This window comes from Mustela putorius, unplaced genomic scaffold (genome assembly GCF_011764305.1).
Source record: "Mustela putorius furo isolate JIRA1106 unplaced genomic scaffold, ASM1176430v1.1 tig00003871_pilon_pilon_pilon, whole genome shotgun sequence".
NCBI lineage: Eukaryota > Metazoa > Chordata > Mammalia > Carnivora > Mustelidae > Mustela > Mustela putorius.
In genome coordinates, this window is record NW_025422023.1 from 9,840,028 (window position 1) to 9,853,873 (window position 13,846).

Consider the following 13,846-nt stretch of genomic DNA (forward strand, 5'->3'; position numbering starts at 1 on the left):
AAGCAGGACACAGGGGTGAGTCCGAGGGTGAAGCAGACTCCCTGCTAAGCAGGGAGCCTGATGCGGGACTCGATCCCAGGTCTCCAGGATCATGACCTGGCTGAAAGCAGTCGCTCTACCGACTGAGCCACTTAGGCACCCAAAGCAATGGGTTTTTATGATGGATAAATGAAGTCCTAGCATCTCCCTGGACGGGTCTCTTCAGGAAACAGGAATATGGCATGACTCCTGGAAAGCATAAAGCCTGCAAACCTCCCACCCAGCTACTCGACTCTGAACATCCCTCATGAGGAATAAAGATCTACCCCTACCAAGGAAAAAAGTTTTTACCTCTGCCCTCTCCCATTCATGTGTGTGAGAGCTCAAGCTCCCTCGCAGAGCAGACTTGCGCGGTCTGAGTTAGGAATTCTACTCACCTACTCTTCCTTCATTGCTTCCTTCTAAACCAGCAGCACAGGCCCTCAGCAGTGTTCATATGATGGTGAATCACAGCCAGCCTAATGCTCTCTCTCACTGTCTTTGCCCCAGTGATTACTTAACTATGCGGTTTTGCCTTGTGCACCTTTCACGAGTTTCTGTCTTATTTCTTATTTCAATTCGAAGCTCTGAGGAAAGGGACACATCATCACCACTGTCGTTTCTACACTCTTGGCACAGTTCCCTTCATGTGACTAAGCTATGGATAAGCTGGTTGTGATCAATGATGAATAACTTCTATTCATAGTTCAAAATCTGAAGTAATAGTTGCTCAGGCTAAAGAAAGTATGATTTTCAAGACTATAATCAAAACATCCACAACAGCGTAGCATTTAGGACTGCCTTGAGGTTCTACCGCTTACTGTGTGACACTGTTTAAGTTACTTAACCATTCTGTACCACATGTTTCTCCTGTGTAAAATAAAGATAATATTGGTGCTATTATCATAGAATTGCTGTGAGGATGAAATAATACAAATAAATCGGTTAAAAGGTATGGCACAGGGGCGTCTGGGTGACTCAGTGAGTTAAGCCTCTGCCTTTGGCTCAGGTCATGACCTCAGTGTCCAGGAATCCAGCCAGCATCAGGCTCTTTGCTCAGTGGGGAGCCTGCTTCCCTCTCTCTCTGCCTGCCTCTCTGCCTACTTGTGATCTCTCGGTCAAATAAATAAAATCTTTAAAAAAAAAAAAAAGATATGGCACATAGTGAAAGACCAGTAAATTCCCAGATATAACTATTTATGGTATATACAAAAGGGTGCATATGACTCTTGGGGTTGTTAGATATGGAAAGACTAAAGAGCATTTTCCCATACAGATCCCAATCATAACAGGCATGGAGGCAAGCTAAACTCTTGACATCACAGTCATAGTCAAATGAATTACAAGTGCCCTTCACTTCCTTAACCTCTTGAAAACAATGATCTAACTATACACCCTCAACTTTAATGAGAGGGATATAATAGGTGAGAACAGATACATTATTTGAAGGTAAAGCAACCAGAGACCTAAATGCAGCCTCACCCTCTGTCTTGCCCTTCTGTCTCACCCTTCATTTCTCACCTGAACAAGCAGGCTGGAAGACATTCCTGGAAGATCTACCCCCCACCATTTCTCAGAACATGAAGGTCAAAAGAAAAAAAAGAAGAAAAAGAACAGATGTTCTTTCTCTCCTTTGTCCATGTCAGAGATCCCCACAACCTATGTCATCTAACCCACCATTACCCCCACCCCAAGTAAAAGTACAACAGAGATCAACACACCATGCATATAACACATATGGAATGAACACACACACACATACACACACACACACACACATACACACACACCTCTTCTGTTGGCTACATGCTGCCATCCAGTAAAATTAAAAGCCAAGAGTTATCTCACTGCCTCTCCCTTTGGCATCATTAGGCTGGAAGCTAATAAAGGAAAAGATTTAACAAGAGTCAAAGACACTATAGGCAAAAGAATGAAGTAGAAGATATTTACTGGGGGAAGGGAGATTTTTTGCCTGCTTTTCTGCAAGAGACAGAGCCTTTATGCTACCTTGTCTCCAGACTCCAACAATCATGACATCAGCAAACAACAGCAGTCTCCTCTCTGACTCCGTCTAGACCCAACCCAACACATTCCACTCTCATGCAGGTGAATTTTATGAAACACATGGCTGATCCCTATTCCACTTTCATTTGCAATTCTTTCATTAGACATATCATGCTATTGTGCATGATTATAATTATGTGTGCATATGTCATACCTCCCTCAATAAACTGTAATGCCATGGGAGAACCCAGACTGTATTACTCTTATTAAACAATCTTCACTCATTCACTCAAAACATGCAGAAAATGTGTGTTATGTATACCAGGCACTATACCAGCCCCTAGAGATGAGTCAGGTCATTCCCTTCAATTTTTTAAAAATCATTTGTGTTTGTGTTGGTTGCAGAGGTTGGGGCTGGGAGGAGGGGTGTTGGGGAGAGCCATATAAACAGAAAATTGTAATGCATAAAATTATTTACATTTTATAATATTATGATATAATTGCCAATATATATTTTGATTACACAGGCACCAGTTAACATAGAATCACAGAGAAGGGCTCCTACTAAACCCCTGAGCCGATCAAGAAAGACTTTTCAGAAGAAATAAGGTCTAAACTGGCAGCTGAAACATCGGCAGATATACACGGAGAACCAGGAACTATGAGCAGTCCATTAAGACTACAGTGGTGGCAAAGGAGAAGGCTTGAGGAATATTCAGGAACCAGATCTTAAAAGGGCTTTAGCTACATTAAAGAATTTGACATTTATCTTGAAGGAGTTGAACTGCTTTAGTAAAAGGAGTGATATGATCAGATTTCTACTCTTAAAATGACCACTTTAATTAGAATATAGTAGTCATTCAAAGTATCTGTTGAACACATGCATAGTTAAGTGTAAACAGCATAATAAAAAATATTGTAGGAATTAAAAAGGAGAGAAATCAGTGAATTGGTCCTGGCTGTGATGTCCCAGAAAGGTTTTATGGAGTTGTTCAGCCCTTCTTTTAAAACTGTACAATTTTGATAGGGTAATTCAAGGAAAAGGACTTTCTAGTTGGAAACGGGAAAGATACAAGGAAGATAATGAGCTAGGAAGTGGCTGTGCAGAAGTTTCAGATGAATTCACAGAAGAGCTAATAGTTTAGTGCTAAGTCTGGAGGGGTAGGTTGGCATCTTAAAGCAGGGATGGGGGCCTTGAATGCCAGTCTCGGGATTTAAACCTCACCAGCAAAGAGACAGCCAGCTCGTGGCTGAGTTTTGAAAGGGGAGAGGCATACTGCAAGTGTTGCATTGGGAAGATTGGGTATGAATTGGAAGAGGTTTAAAAACAAGGTCCAGGTAACAGGGTGTAGCAACATAAAAGGAAAAACAAAAGCAGGAGATGTGCTGCAAGATACATTGCAAAAAAAAAAAAGAAGAAGAAGAAGAAGAAGAGTTAAGAGAGAGAAGTAAAAGCATAGGGTTGGGTGATAGGTGAAACAAAGGTCGCCTCGCATGCCCCCCTCCTACACCCACCCCCATGTCTCCAGCTCCCCTACTAACCCTCCCTGCAGGGCTGCCTTATCTGAACAGACCCATTTCCTGCAGCTTCGTGTTACCATTTGGAGGATGAGAGTCTCCTCCTTTATGAAGCTGTTTAACCAGTGTCTACACCTAAGAACTAGGAGGTGAGGGGTTTTTCTGAAAAGAAAATGAAGAGAAAAGAATATCTGAAGAAGAAGAGAAGAACATCGGACAAACAAAAGGTAACACTGAAGCTATTCTTAAGTCCCCTATATCAATCAGCCAGGGTGTTCATTCAATTGGGGTGCCCCTGTTTATTCCAAGAACCGCCCCCCCCGAGAGAGATCAGACTTACACCCAATCCTGGGGCCCCAAAGACTCAATTAGCTCAAAGAGTTCCGTCCTCTCATTGCTGGGGTCACCTCTTCTACCAGCTATTTGTACCCTCAGTAACCACAAGAAGCAGAAAGATAAAACTCAATTGTTCTGTAGCTTCCAGTCTGAACTCTGGCCACTTTCATCTCCTACACTGACAACTTAATTTAATAGTATGTAGGGATACTGAAAAAAGGTGTTAGAAACCCCCTTCCAAAACTGTCTAACAAAATTCCACGGCACATTAGTCTATTACTCGAGAAAAGCTGACCTGAGAAACATCACAGCCCTCATCCAAAGGAACAATGTCATTTGTAAATAGATCGCTCAGAAAATCCAATAAATCCCTGGCTCATCAAAATAAATTCTGTTTTCCCAGCCTTATTCAAAGTCAGAAAGTCAGGCTTCTCACAATAGTCCCATGTATTATTTATTCTACTTTAAGGCAGGCGGGGAAACTGAAGTTGCATTCTTTAAGATAGAGATATTAAGGGCCAGCTGGGTAGCTAAGCAGCCCACTCTTGGTTTCAGCTCAGATCCTATCTCAAGATGGTGAGATCAAGCCCCTTGATGGGCTCTGCACTCAGTGCTGGCTCCATGTGGGATTCTTTCTCTCCCTCCGTCCCTCACACTCGTGTGTGCTGTGCTTTTGCTTTCTCTCTCTCTCTCAAATCATAAATAAGTCTTTCTTAAAAAATAGAAATATTAATAGCTCTAAATCTTGTCCCAAATTGGATGGTGTCTTGCTGCAGCAGATTTGAATGCCAGCAAATTAGTAGATTCTCTCTAATGGCATTTCATTTGTCACCGTTTAACTTATGACTATTGTTTTCTTTAGAACTTTTTAGTTGATGTTTGTTAGAACTGATTACATGATAAACTTTCCTCAGCTTGCCTTTGTTTCCAAAGTAATTATGAGCTTCTTCCTCTCTCTTTTTGATGCCATAATGAAGGCAGTTAAATATGCAAACATGAGAATAAGAAACAAGGTGTCCACATACCTATAATTTACTTATTGAGGCATCCAACTTACTCATAAACCAGGGATCATATCGCTAATAAAGTTATCTGATTTTCCTGAAAAATTTAGGCATATTTTCCAGTGTCTTTGCCAACAGATGGTTCAGGGGTCTTTTGTCACCTTATAATTCATCTACCCCTCCAGACATGATAAGGAGATAATTTAAGTGAAAACAATGTGTGGACCTCAGATACGCAGCTGCAAGCGAACTCCTCACACTCCTTTGCAGGCATATGACCGCCCCTACTCCTCCTAGAATACTTTAGTCAGCTATTTCCCCTAATTGAAATGAGACTGCAACTAGACAGAAAATACTTAGGAAGGTGTTTGCTTTATTTTCTAAAATAGCTATATACTATGGGAGCATTTCAGTCTTCCAACATAGAAGTTCTCAGACATTAAACCTAAGGCAGTATCATGCCAGAACGGGAACTATACATGGTCTACTAAAGAACTTATATAAGCAGACCATAAAACCCTTCTAGATCAAAGGCAGGTTGCCCTCTAACCCCCCATCCACCCCATGGTATCAGAAAGTTCTACTTCCCAATTATTGTATGTTTTAATTGAGGTAAGATATTTCTAATAAAAAGAATGCCAACCTAGCTATAGTTTTATTAGCAAGGATTTCACCTGATTAAAGTTTCCCTATCGGGCATCTAAGATTAGGTATCTTAGGATATCAGGATCCTAAATTCCTGAGTGGAGAATACATAGTATGCAGTATTTCCCAAAACATCTGAAAACAAACACTTTTTCTAAGAGAAACTAACATATCGCCCAGAAGTGGCAAACACTATGCAAAATACTGCATACTGCCATTCATCATCAGTTGTCACTGGAACAAGAGGAGAAGGAAAAAAAAAAATCAAAGCACTGAGTGAACTAAATTTTTAGAAGTGGTGAGGACTTCTGCGAAGGATGCTAATAGCACATTTTGCCTACCTTGAAGTTTTAAGAAATACTCAATCACAGAATATTTTATTATGGAGGTGACTAGGAATCTATAATGGCATCTTTTTTTTTTTTTTTGGAAACTTACTAATAGGTATGACCTTAAAATTCTCCCAGGTAGCTCATGGCTGTCCTTGTATTCTAGGCCTTACGGAATGTCTAGCTAATACTGTGTATACATACTGAGAAATACATTTTTTATTTTGAATGAAAATTAGAATCAAACACTTGACCTGACCAATGATTAAAAACAAAGGCTCTAAGCCCTGTCCAGGCACCAACTGGGTATGTGATCTTGGTCAGAGCCTCCTTTGTTTCCTGATCTCTGTGCAATGGACCCCCCAGCTCTATAAGCCTCGTGAAACCCACCCAGGAAAGACAACTGCATCGTATCTCCTTGGCAGTTCTTCCCCATCAAGCAACTGTTGATGAGAGCGGGTTGTGAGCCTTTATCTTTGCAAGGAAGATTTAGGTCCGCTGTTCCAATAGAAAACCACCTCATAAGGTGCTTCCAGCCCTCAACTACTTAATAAACTCTTCTCTGAAATTGTATAACCACAAGCGTGGGACCTCTCAGCTCATCAGGAGTAAAACTGCCACTTCTAGCTCCCTCAACAACACCAGCTTATAAAAGCCCGGTGGAAGAAAAGCCCAGTGTGGTGAAAACCAAGTGCCACCCATGAGTCACCGCCTCACGCTTGAAAAATGCCACGCTATTCTGCCTCCCTCACTTCTCCCAAACAAAGAGTGTTCTCATACAAATGAAAGTTCACCGCCACCGAGAGCCTGGCAGGGCCGCGGGGGGCCCCCGCCGTACCTGGTTGAAGTGCAGCCGGCCGGGCTCGGCGACACCCTCCTGGGGGGCGGCTCCCAGCTGCTCCAGCAGGCGAGCGAGCTGCGCCGCCGACAGGCTCCGATTCGCGCCGAACACGCTCAGCACATCCTCGCTAAAGGCGAGCCCGGGCCCGAGCGCCGTGCCTCCGACGCCCGCGGCCGCCAGCAGTAGGAGCCCGGCCACCGCCCGGCCCGGGACCATCCCGGCCGGGGCTGCCTCTCGAGGACCTGAAACGGGCTGAAGCGCACCGGGACGCTCTGGGCGCACCGATCAGGCGTGGTCCACGCGGGTCCGAGTCAGCGGTGACGAAGGCGCCCCTGGTCCTCCGCCGCCTTCGGAAGAGCAGCAGCCCGCGACCTGCGGGGCATTGAAGTGCAGGTGGAGTGGGGGTGGGGAGCGATAAGCTGAGTGGGCCCCCGGGCCTCCTGGAGAGCCTAAGATAAAGAGGACAAAGGGGGACAGAGATAAAGGCCAGCGGGCCACCCACCGGCCAACCCCGGGAGCAGGGCCTTGCGGGAGCCCTGGGACGCCCAGCCAGGCAGGGGGCCAACTGCTCCCGAGCCAGGTTTGCAGAAGTCCCAGGATTTGCATAGCGTGGTGACACAGGTTCCTCCAGGATAGAAAGCCCCAACCAAACAATTTCTTTAGGAAGGAAGAACGAAAACCGCTCTCACTAGAGAACCCCACCTCTTCTTCCTGTCTTGGGGCTAAATTCCCTCAGAGCAAACTTAGACGGCGTGAGACAGTCCCCACGGAGCTGCAGCCCCTCCGGAGTCCTGGACTTTGCGTCTCTGCGGGACCCTCCCTCTCCCAGACCTCTTCGCTGGGTTTGGCAAACCGTAGCCTGCTAATCTCTCACCTCGCCTGTCTGTTTCTGTCTCTGCGTCTCTGAGTGTGTCCACGTGAGTCTCAGTCTTTCTCTCTTTCTCTCTGTCTCTCAACACTATCTCTGGCTAGTCAGCTCTGAAACTCCACGATCCGGCCCTACGCCCTTTACAGATAAGAGGCGGGCCCTGTCCCCGCCTCTCTGGCACGTGGTGACACGCACTCCCCCAGCCCGAACTCCCGCGCTCGTCCGCGCCGGGGCGCAGAGCCGCTGGCGTTGGCGCATTCCTCACCGGACAGGGCTCTCCACCCTCACCCCGGGGGGTTACCTGAATGCCACGTTTGTGTCGGTGTCCCCAGCCTCCTTTCTGGTCTCGGTGGTCTCTTTTGTTACCTTGATGAAACCAGCTTCCTGGAATAGAGTCACCCCATGCATTGTCTAAGAGATTAGCAGGAATTGCTTTTTTGTGTTACTTGGTAAACTCCGAGGAAAAAAAGGAAACCAGATCTCCAGCGTGGTGGCGGGCGAACTGAGCCTGCACTGCCCAGGTCGGCCCTTCCTGACGCCGCACAGGATATCCGCAGATCAGAATGAATGTTTGTTTGTTCAAATGAGGGTTCAAGAAAAGCTGACTTAGGTGTGAGATCAACAAGCTTGTGCAAAGTGAATGCGGTGTTTGGGGACAAAGGTTGTGTCTAGTGGATATAATTGTCCCGAAATAAAGTAAATCTTGGTTCGCTGCTACATGGCTAAGGACACTAAGAAATTCAAATTGTTGTTCTTGCCTTTCACTCGGCTCAGAGTGCACAGCAGATTTTAGGAGATACTAAGTGCAGATTTTAAACAGCAGATTTTAAGATATTCTAAGTGCAGAAAAAGGCAAGGAGATGTGGAAGGGGAACTAAAATGTAAATGTGAAAGATAGAGACAAGAGAGAAAATTCCAGAGGGATAATAAGGTTCTAGGTGGACATAACCGAAGGGCTGTCCTATGGAAAATGTTTAACTGTATTCTGACTAGTAACAGGGCAAAGTCACCAAGAGGAAGGTTTCCGCAGAATATAAAGCACAAGTGCTTTGGGAGGTAGTGATTTCTCCAAGATCGCGAGTATTTCAACCCCACAGGTGAGTGATAGAAGGATTCCTGTCTTGGAGGGAGATCAGCAAAATGATCTTGATGGTGTGTCCCTCCCAATTATAAAATCTGTATATTTATTAGTAATAATTTATGAAATTATAATGGTACATAAAGGGCAAATATCTCACCCAAGGGCCAGAAGAAAACTCATGTCACCGTTATTTTTCCTTTTGATCTCAGTTACTCAAGGTGCTTCTTAGAAATTAGTGAATGCTCAGATGGTTCATCACATCCAGCAAGCTGTTTATTCCCAGCCTGAAGTGCAACATTGATAAGATGTTGGATTTTCCACAAATATAAATGGATTTTAACTAATACCAATTTTGTATTGTGGATTTTTTTAAATAAAATTTTTGTATTAGCCATTCACATCTATATATATATACATTTTGCCTGCCCATCAACACCAAAAGACAATAAACAGTAAAATAAGTAATAATCAACTTGCTCGGCAATTTTACCAAATGCAGTTAATATAATTTAAGGATGCAATTAAGAGAGAGTATTCAGAAAATTACAAGTTACTAACTACCAAACCGGTAAGGCTAATTTCTAGATCTTCCACTCTAATGAAATATAATCACCAAAGTACTACTCAGATAATATTTTAGGGCTCAAAATATGGCATTCTTTCAGCAATATCATTACTGAAAAAAAGACTTCCAGTTTAAAATATAAAGTGTAATGTTAATAACTATAATTTCTCTCAAAACTTTGCCTGAGAGGTTTAGTAATTTCAAATGATAATATTTAAGGGAGCATGCCAGGAAGTCCAGCCAGGATACTAAAAGACGCTTTGTCTTTCTGACAATTCACCTATGAAACTGGGTGACAGGTTCAATTCCTTCATCTATGAAACAGGAAAATTGGGATAGAAGAACAAGTATCCACTCCAGCCTTATTTCTAAATGTCTAATTTAGGAGTCATCTTTCAGAACAAAACATGAAACTCCTAGAAGAGAAGCACCTGGACAGCTTAGTCAGGTAAGGGTCTGACTCTTGATTTGGGCTCAAGTTATGATCTCAGGGTTTTGATACTGAGCTCTTCCCTCGTGGGCTCCCTGCTCAAGGGGGAGTCTGCATATCCACCTCCCTCTGTCCCCCAACTTGTGCTCTTTCTCTCTCTCTTTTAAATAAATAAATAAATAAATAAGTGAATATTTAAGGGGGGAAAAAAAGATTCTCTCCTTGGGCCCCCTCTTCTCTTAAAAAAAAAAAATCACCAATGGAAAGGACATTTTTTTTAAAAAAGATTTTATTTATTTCCAGAGAGAGACTGAGAGTGAGAATACAAGCAGGGGGAGTGGCAGGCAGAGGGAGAAGCAGGCTCCCTGTTAAGCAAGGAGCCCAGTTTAGGATTTGGTCCCAGAACCCTGGGATCATGACCTGGGTGGAAAGCAGATGCTTAACTGACTGAAAGGGCATTTAAAGTCAAGTCTTGTTTTTTCTAATAGCTTCAAATTTTTCCCAGTCCACATCTTTTGTTACTATTGCAAATAAGGAGCAAATGGGCTTCTTTTAAACTTTCTCATGCATTCATTTCTCTATAGAATGACTAATAAGCAAATCTAAGAGACAACACATCCCTCTCCCCTTTCCCTTCTCTTCTGCTCCCTCCAGTCTTAAAGCCATGAAGTGGAGCATAGCATAGATAAATAGTAGCTGTGTGGAGGGCAGTCACAGTGGGGTGCTGGAACCTAAACAAGAGAAAAAGGGTATCCAAGTAGGAGGGAAATTTGGTGTGGGCAGCTGTAGCCCACGCAGGGTGGCAAAGGTGTCCAGATGTAGAGGGAACATGGAAAATCAGAAGATACCTCCTTAGTGGGCATTTATTTCTGGACAACAAGAGTGTGTGCATACACCCAGCACAAATGTCAGCACCCGGATATGAGAGTTAGTATGATGGAATTAATTGTGGGACACTCAGCTAGTATCTGAAAATTGCTCAGATATGTGTGGGGAAAAACCCTCATATGAATTTGGGGCCCAGAATCATAGAGTGTCAGAATCCAAGCAAGACAGGGAGGGAATGAGGGGGAAGAAAATGGCAGCAGAAAGAAAAAAATTAATTATACATAAAAGGATTCATTAAACAAGTAAATAAAGATAATAATTGCAGCCAGTTTTCTCACTGTCAAGGAAGGAATTTGCAAACTCAGAGAGGGAGAAAATTTAGAACGAACCCATGCCGTTGGTTTGAAATTGGAGATATCATTGCAAATTCATGGTTTTCACTATAGTTGAAAAAGCACCATAGCTCTGTCCACTGGCAGGTCCCGGAAACAGTGATGCCCTAAGAGCAATCAATGAGAATACCAATGACCCTCAGCTTGGCTTCTGAAAACTATTCTCGGGGGGTGGCTGGCTGGTTCAATTGGAAGAGCATGGGACTCCTAATCTTGGGATCATGAGTTTGAGACCCATGTAGGGTGTAGAGATTATATAAGTAAAAATAAACTTTTAAAAATAAAATAAAACTTATTCACTAATAAGAACCAGAGCTCTTTAGAGAAAGGTTTGACTCCAGGCAGGCAAAGCACAAGCTAACCCTGGAGTCTCTCATTGTGCTTGAAGACAAGAAAGTGGTCAAAGAATGTAGAAAATACATTTTATAGTATTCCAAGAGGGTGCCTGGGTAGGCTCAGTCGGTTAAGCAACTGCCTTTGTTTCAAGTCATGATCCCAAAGTCCTGGGATCAAGTCCCACTTTGGACTTCTTGCACAGCCTAGAGCCTGCTTCTCCCTCTGCCTCTTTCCCTGCTTGTGCTTTCTCTCTCTCTCTCTCTCTCTCAAATAAATAAATAAAATCTTTTTAAAAATAAATAAATAAAAATAAAGTATTCCAAGATAATGGAGCATTAGATCAGCAACTTACACTCAAATGGTTCAATGAGGAAAGGTCTTCACTTGCATCTTTTCTGTAAGTTTGTTATTGCTTCAAAATTTAAAAAATAAAACAATGAGTATGAAAGATAGGAAGTTCCCACAACAAATTACATAGAAATCAAATCTAAAAGTTTTGCTAAAATCCCAACTTTATAATATTCAGCGAAATCAGTTTACTTATTTCATACATATTTTTAACATCTGTATCACAATCCATACTCTCTGGGGATACAAGAATGAAAGGATGCATTTTAGCTTAGCTTTAAGAAGCTTGTAGTTCAGTTTAGAGAGAAGTAAGATGATTGCCGTAGTGAAGTAATTTTAAACGTTGCGATAGAGAGAGATAAAAGCCCCTATATTTGCAGAAGATGCTGAGCAAATAATTGATAGAGCAGGTAACCCTTGAGCCTGAAGGAAAAGTAGAAGTTTGGGAGGAAAACAAGGAGTGGAAGCACATTGCAAGATGAAGAAATGCTGAGGGACATGAAAATAAAAATTTTTTAAAAAAATTAAAAAGTGCTGAGAGACCTGAAAGAGCAAAAAGAACCACAAGGCAGTCTTTGGAACTGGAGAGTCTGGAGCATAAAGCAGCATCTAACAGAACCCAAAAAACTCTCCAAGTTCCACTGGGTCAAAGATGACTTCATCTACTGATGCTCCAAAAGATTCTTTATGGTCATCTGTGGTTAAAAAAAAAAAATCTCCTCAGTGAATTTAAGCCTCCTTTTTCCTATACTATAAGCACCAAATAATATCCATTCCTCATTATTACAAACATGCCACACATAAATCGCAAGTAAGAGTAAGGTAATGACTCTGTCCATATCATATGTGTTTATATGTCTGTTCAGCCAACAGTGCTACAGTGTAGCCAGGAATCAGATTTCTGCGAGTCCTCTGTGAACTAAATCCTAATCTATAAAATGGGGATTAAAATAATATCTGTGCAATCTATGTCACCAAATAACTGTGAGAATCAGATGTGATAAGGTGTGTGAAGACTTTTTATAAACTATAAAACAGAATGTCAGTATTATTATAAGCTAACATGGTAGGGTAATGTGACCTGCGTAATCAGCCCAGTGAGGTGCCACTGAGAAATGGAAAAGAGCACCAAGAATGCCTTGGAACAAAAGACTGCTTTATAGCTAACAAAAATCTTGAGGTATTTTTGTTTTGGTTCTGTTTCTTCCCCCCAGGAAATTAAAGCACTAGTCAGAAATAGAAAGAACCAGGAATACCATCAAGTCTAATCTGGTCGTGTTATGAGTAAGGAAGAGAAAGTTCAAGAGAGTCAAATGAAATAGTAAAGTAACACATTTAGACTGGAATATAGGCCCGAATCTGCTTCTTTCCATTTTACCATTAAAAGAAATAATAATAAAATAAAAAATAGGTGTGCCTGGGTGGCTCAGTCAGTTAAGTGTCTGCCTTTGGCTCAAGTCATGATCCCAGGGCCCTGGAATGGAGCACCATATTGGGAAATCCCTGCTCAGCAGGGAGCCTGCTTCTCCCTCTGCCTGCTGCTCCCCCTGCTATGGTTTCTGTCTCTCTCTCTCTAACAAATAAATAAAATCTTAAAAAGTAAAAAAAAACCCTGTCAATGTTTTAAAAATAATACCCGTGTGACTTTAATTTGAGTAAATTAAACAAATTATATTAGCCTTTGTTTTTCTTGGCTCTTCTTCCTTCTTTTGCTTGAGTTCTTGTCTAATGGACCAATAACCCAAAGCCCTTTGCTCCCATTCAGCTCAGCTCACCCAGCAGGACCTCACCATGGTTTTTGTGCTTTGTAATTCTAGACAGTTTTTATCATGTTGTTAAAATTTTTGAAAAATGTATATGTACTAACATGGAAAGGTGTTGAGTAAATTAATGAAAGCAGTAAGAACAGAATATGTTGTAAAACAAACAGCAGTGTGTGTGTGTGTGTGTGTGTGTGTGTGTGTGTAGGCATGTGTGTTATGTTTGCACTTAACAAAAGTCTAGGGAAACATGCACCAAACTGTTTACAATATTTTTCTCCTAAGGAGCAGGTTTGGAGAACAGGGGATTCAAAGGCAAGAATATCTTTCTCTAGAAAGAAGAATAAAGAAAACATACCTTTTTCTTCACATGCTTTTATGGTGTTTGAATTTTTTAAAAGGTATATCTTTTATAATTAAAGGAACAAAAAATTATCAAACTATACATAGTGGCAGAAGGGTGGATGGCCTCTAAGATGGGGGGTTAGAATCAGTCAATGTGTCTCCATGTGCCCAGTGGGGACAGTCCTGAGCAGCAGACAC

The 13,846-nt window shown here is 42.3% G+C and overlaps 1 protein-coding gene across 3 annotated transcripts in view; it reads right to left on the reverse strand.

Moving 5' to 3' along the window:
* SLC39A8 (solute carrier family 39 member 8) overlaps positions 1 to 7,994 on the reverse strand; it is an 84,102-nt gene extending 76,108 nt beyond the window's left edge. The window contains exons 1-2 of one of the 3 annotated variants that reach the window (XM_004748165.3): positions 7,865 to 7,994; positions 6,693 to 7,144 (exon numbers count right to left, since the gene is read on the reverse strand). In XM_004748165.3, coding sequence (XP_004748222.1) covers positions 6,693 to 6,911 — 219 coding nt within the window. In that variant the 5' untranslated portion in view covers positions 6,912 to 7,144; positions 7,865 to 7,994. Of the gene's footprint in view, positions 1 to 6,692; positions 7,145 to 7,397; positions 7,539 to 7,569; positions 7,720 to 7,864 lie in introns of those variants that run through there. The other 2 variants (XM_004748164.3, XM_013054042.2) reach the window with 2 other exon arrangements.
* Positions 7,995 to 13,846: the final 5,852 nt, after the last annotated feature.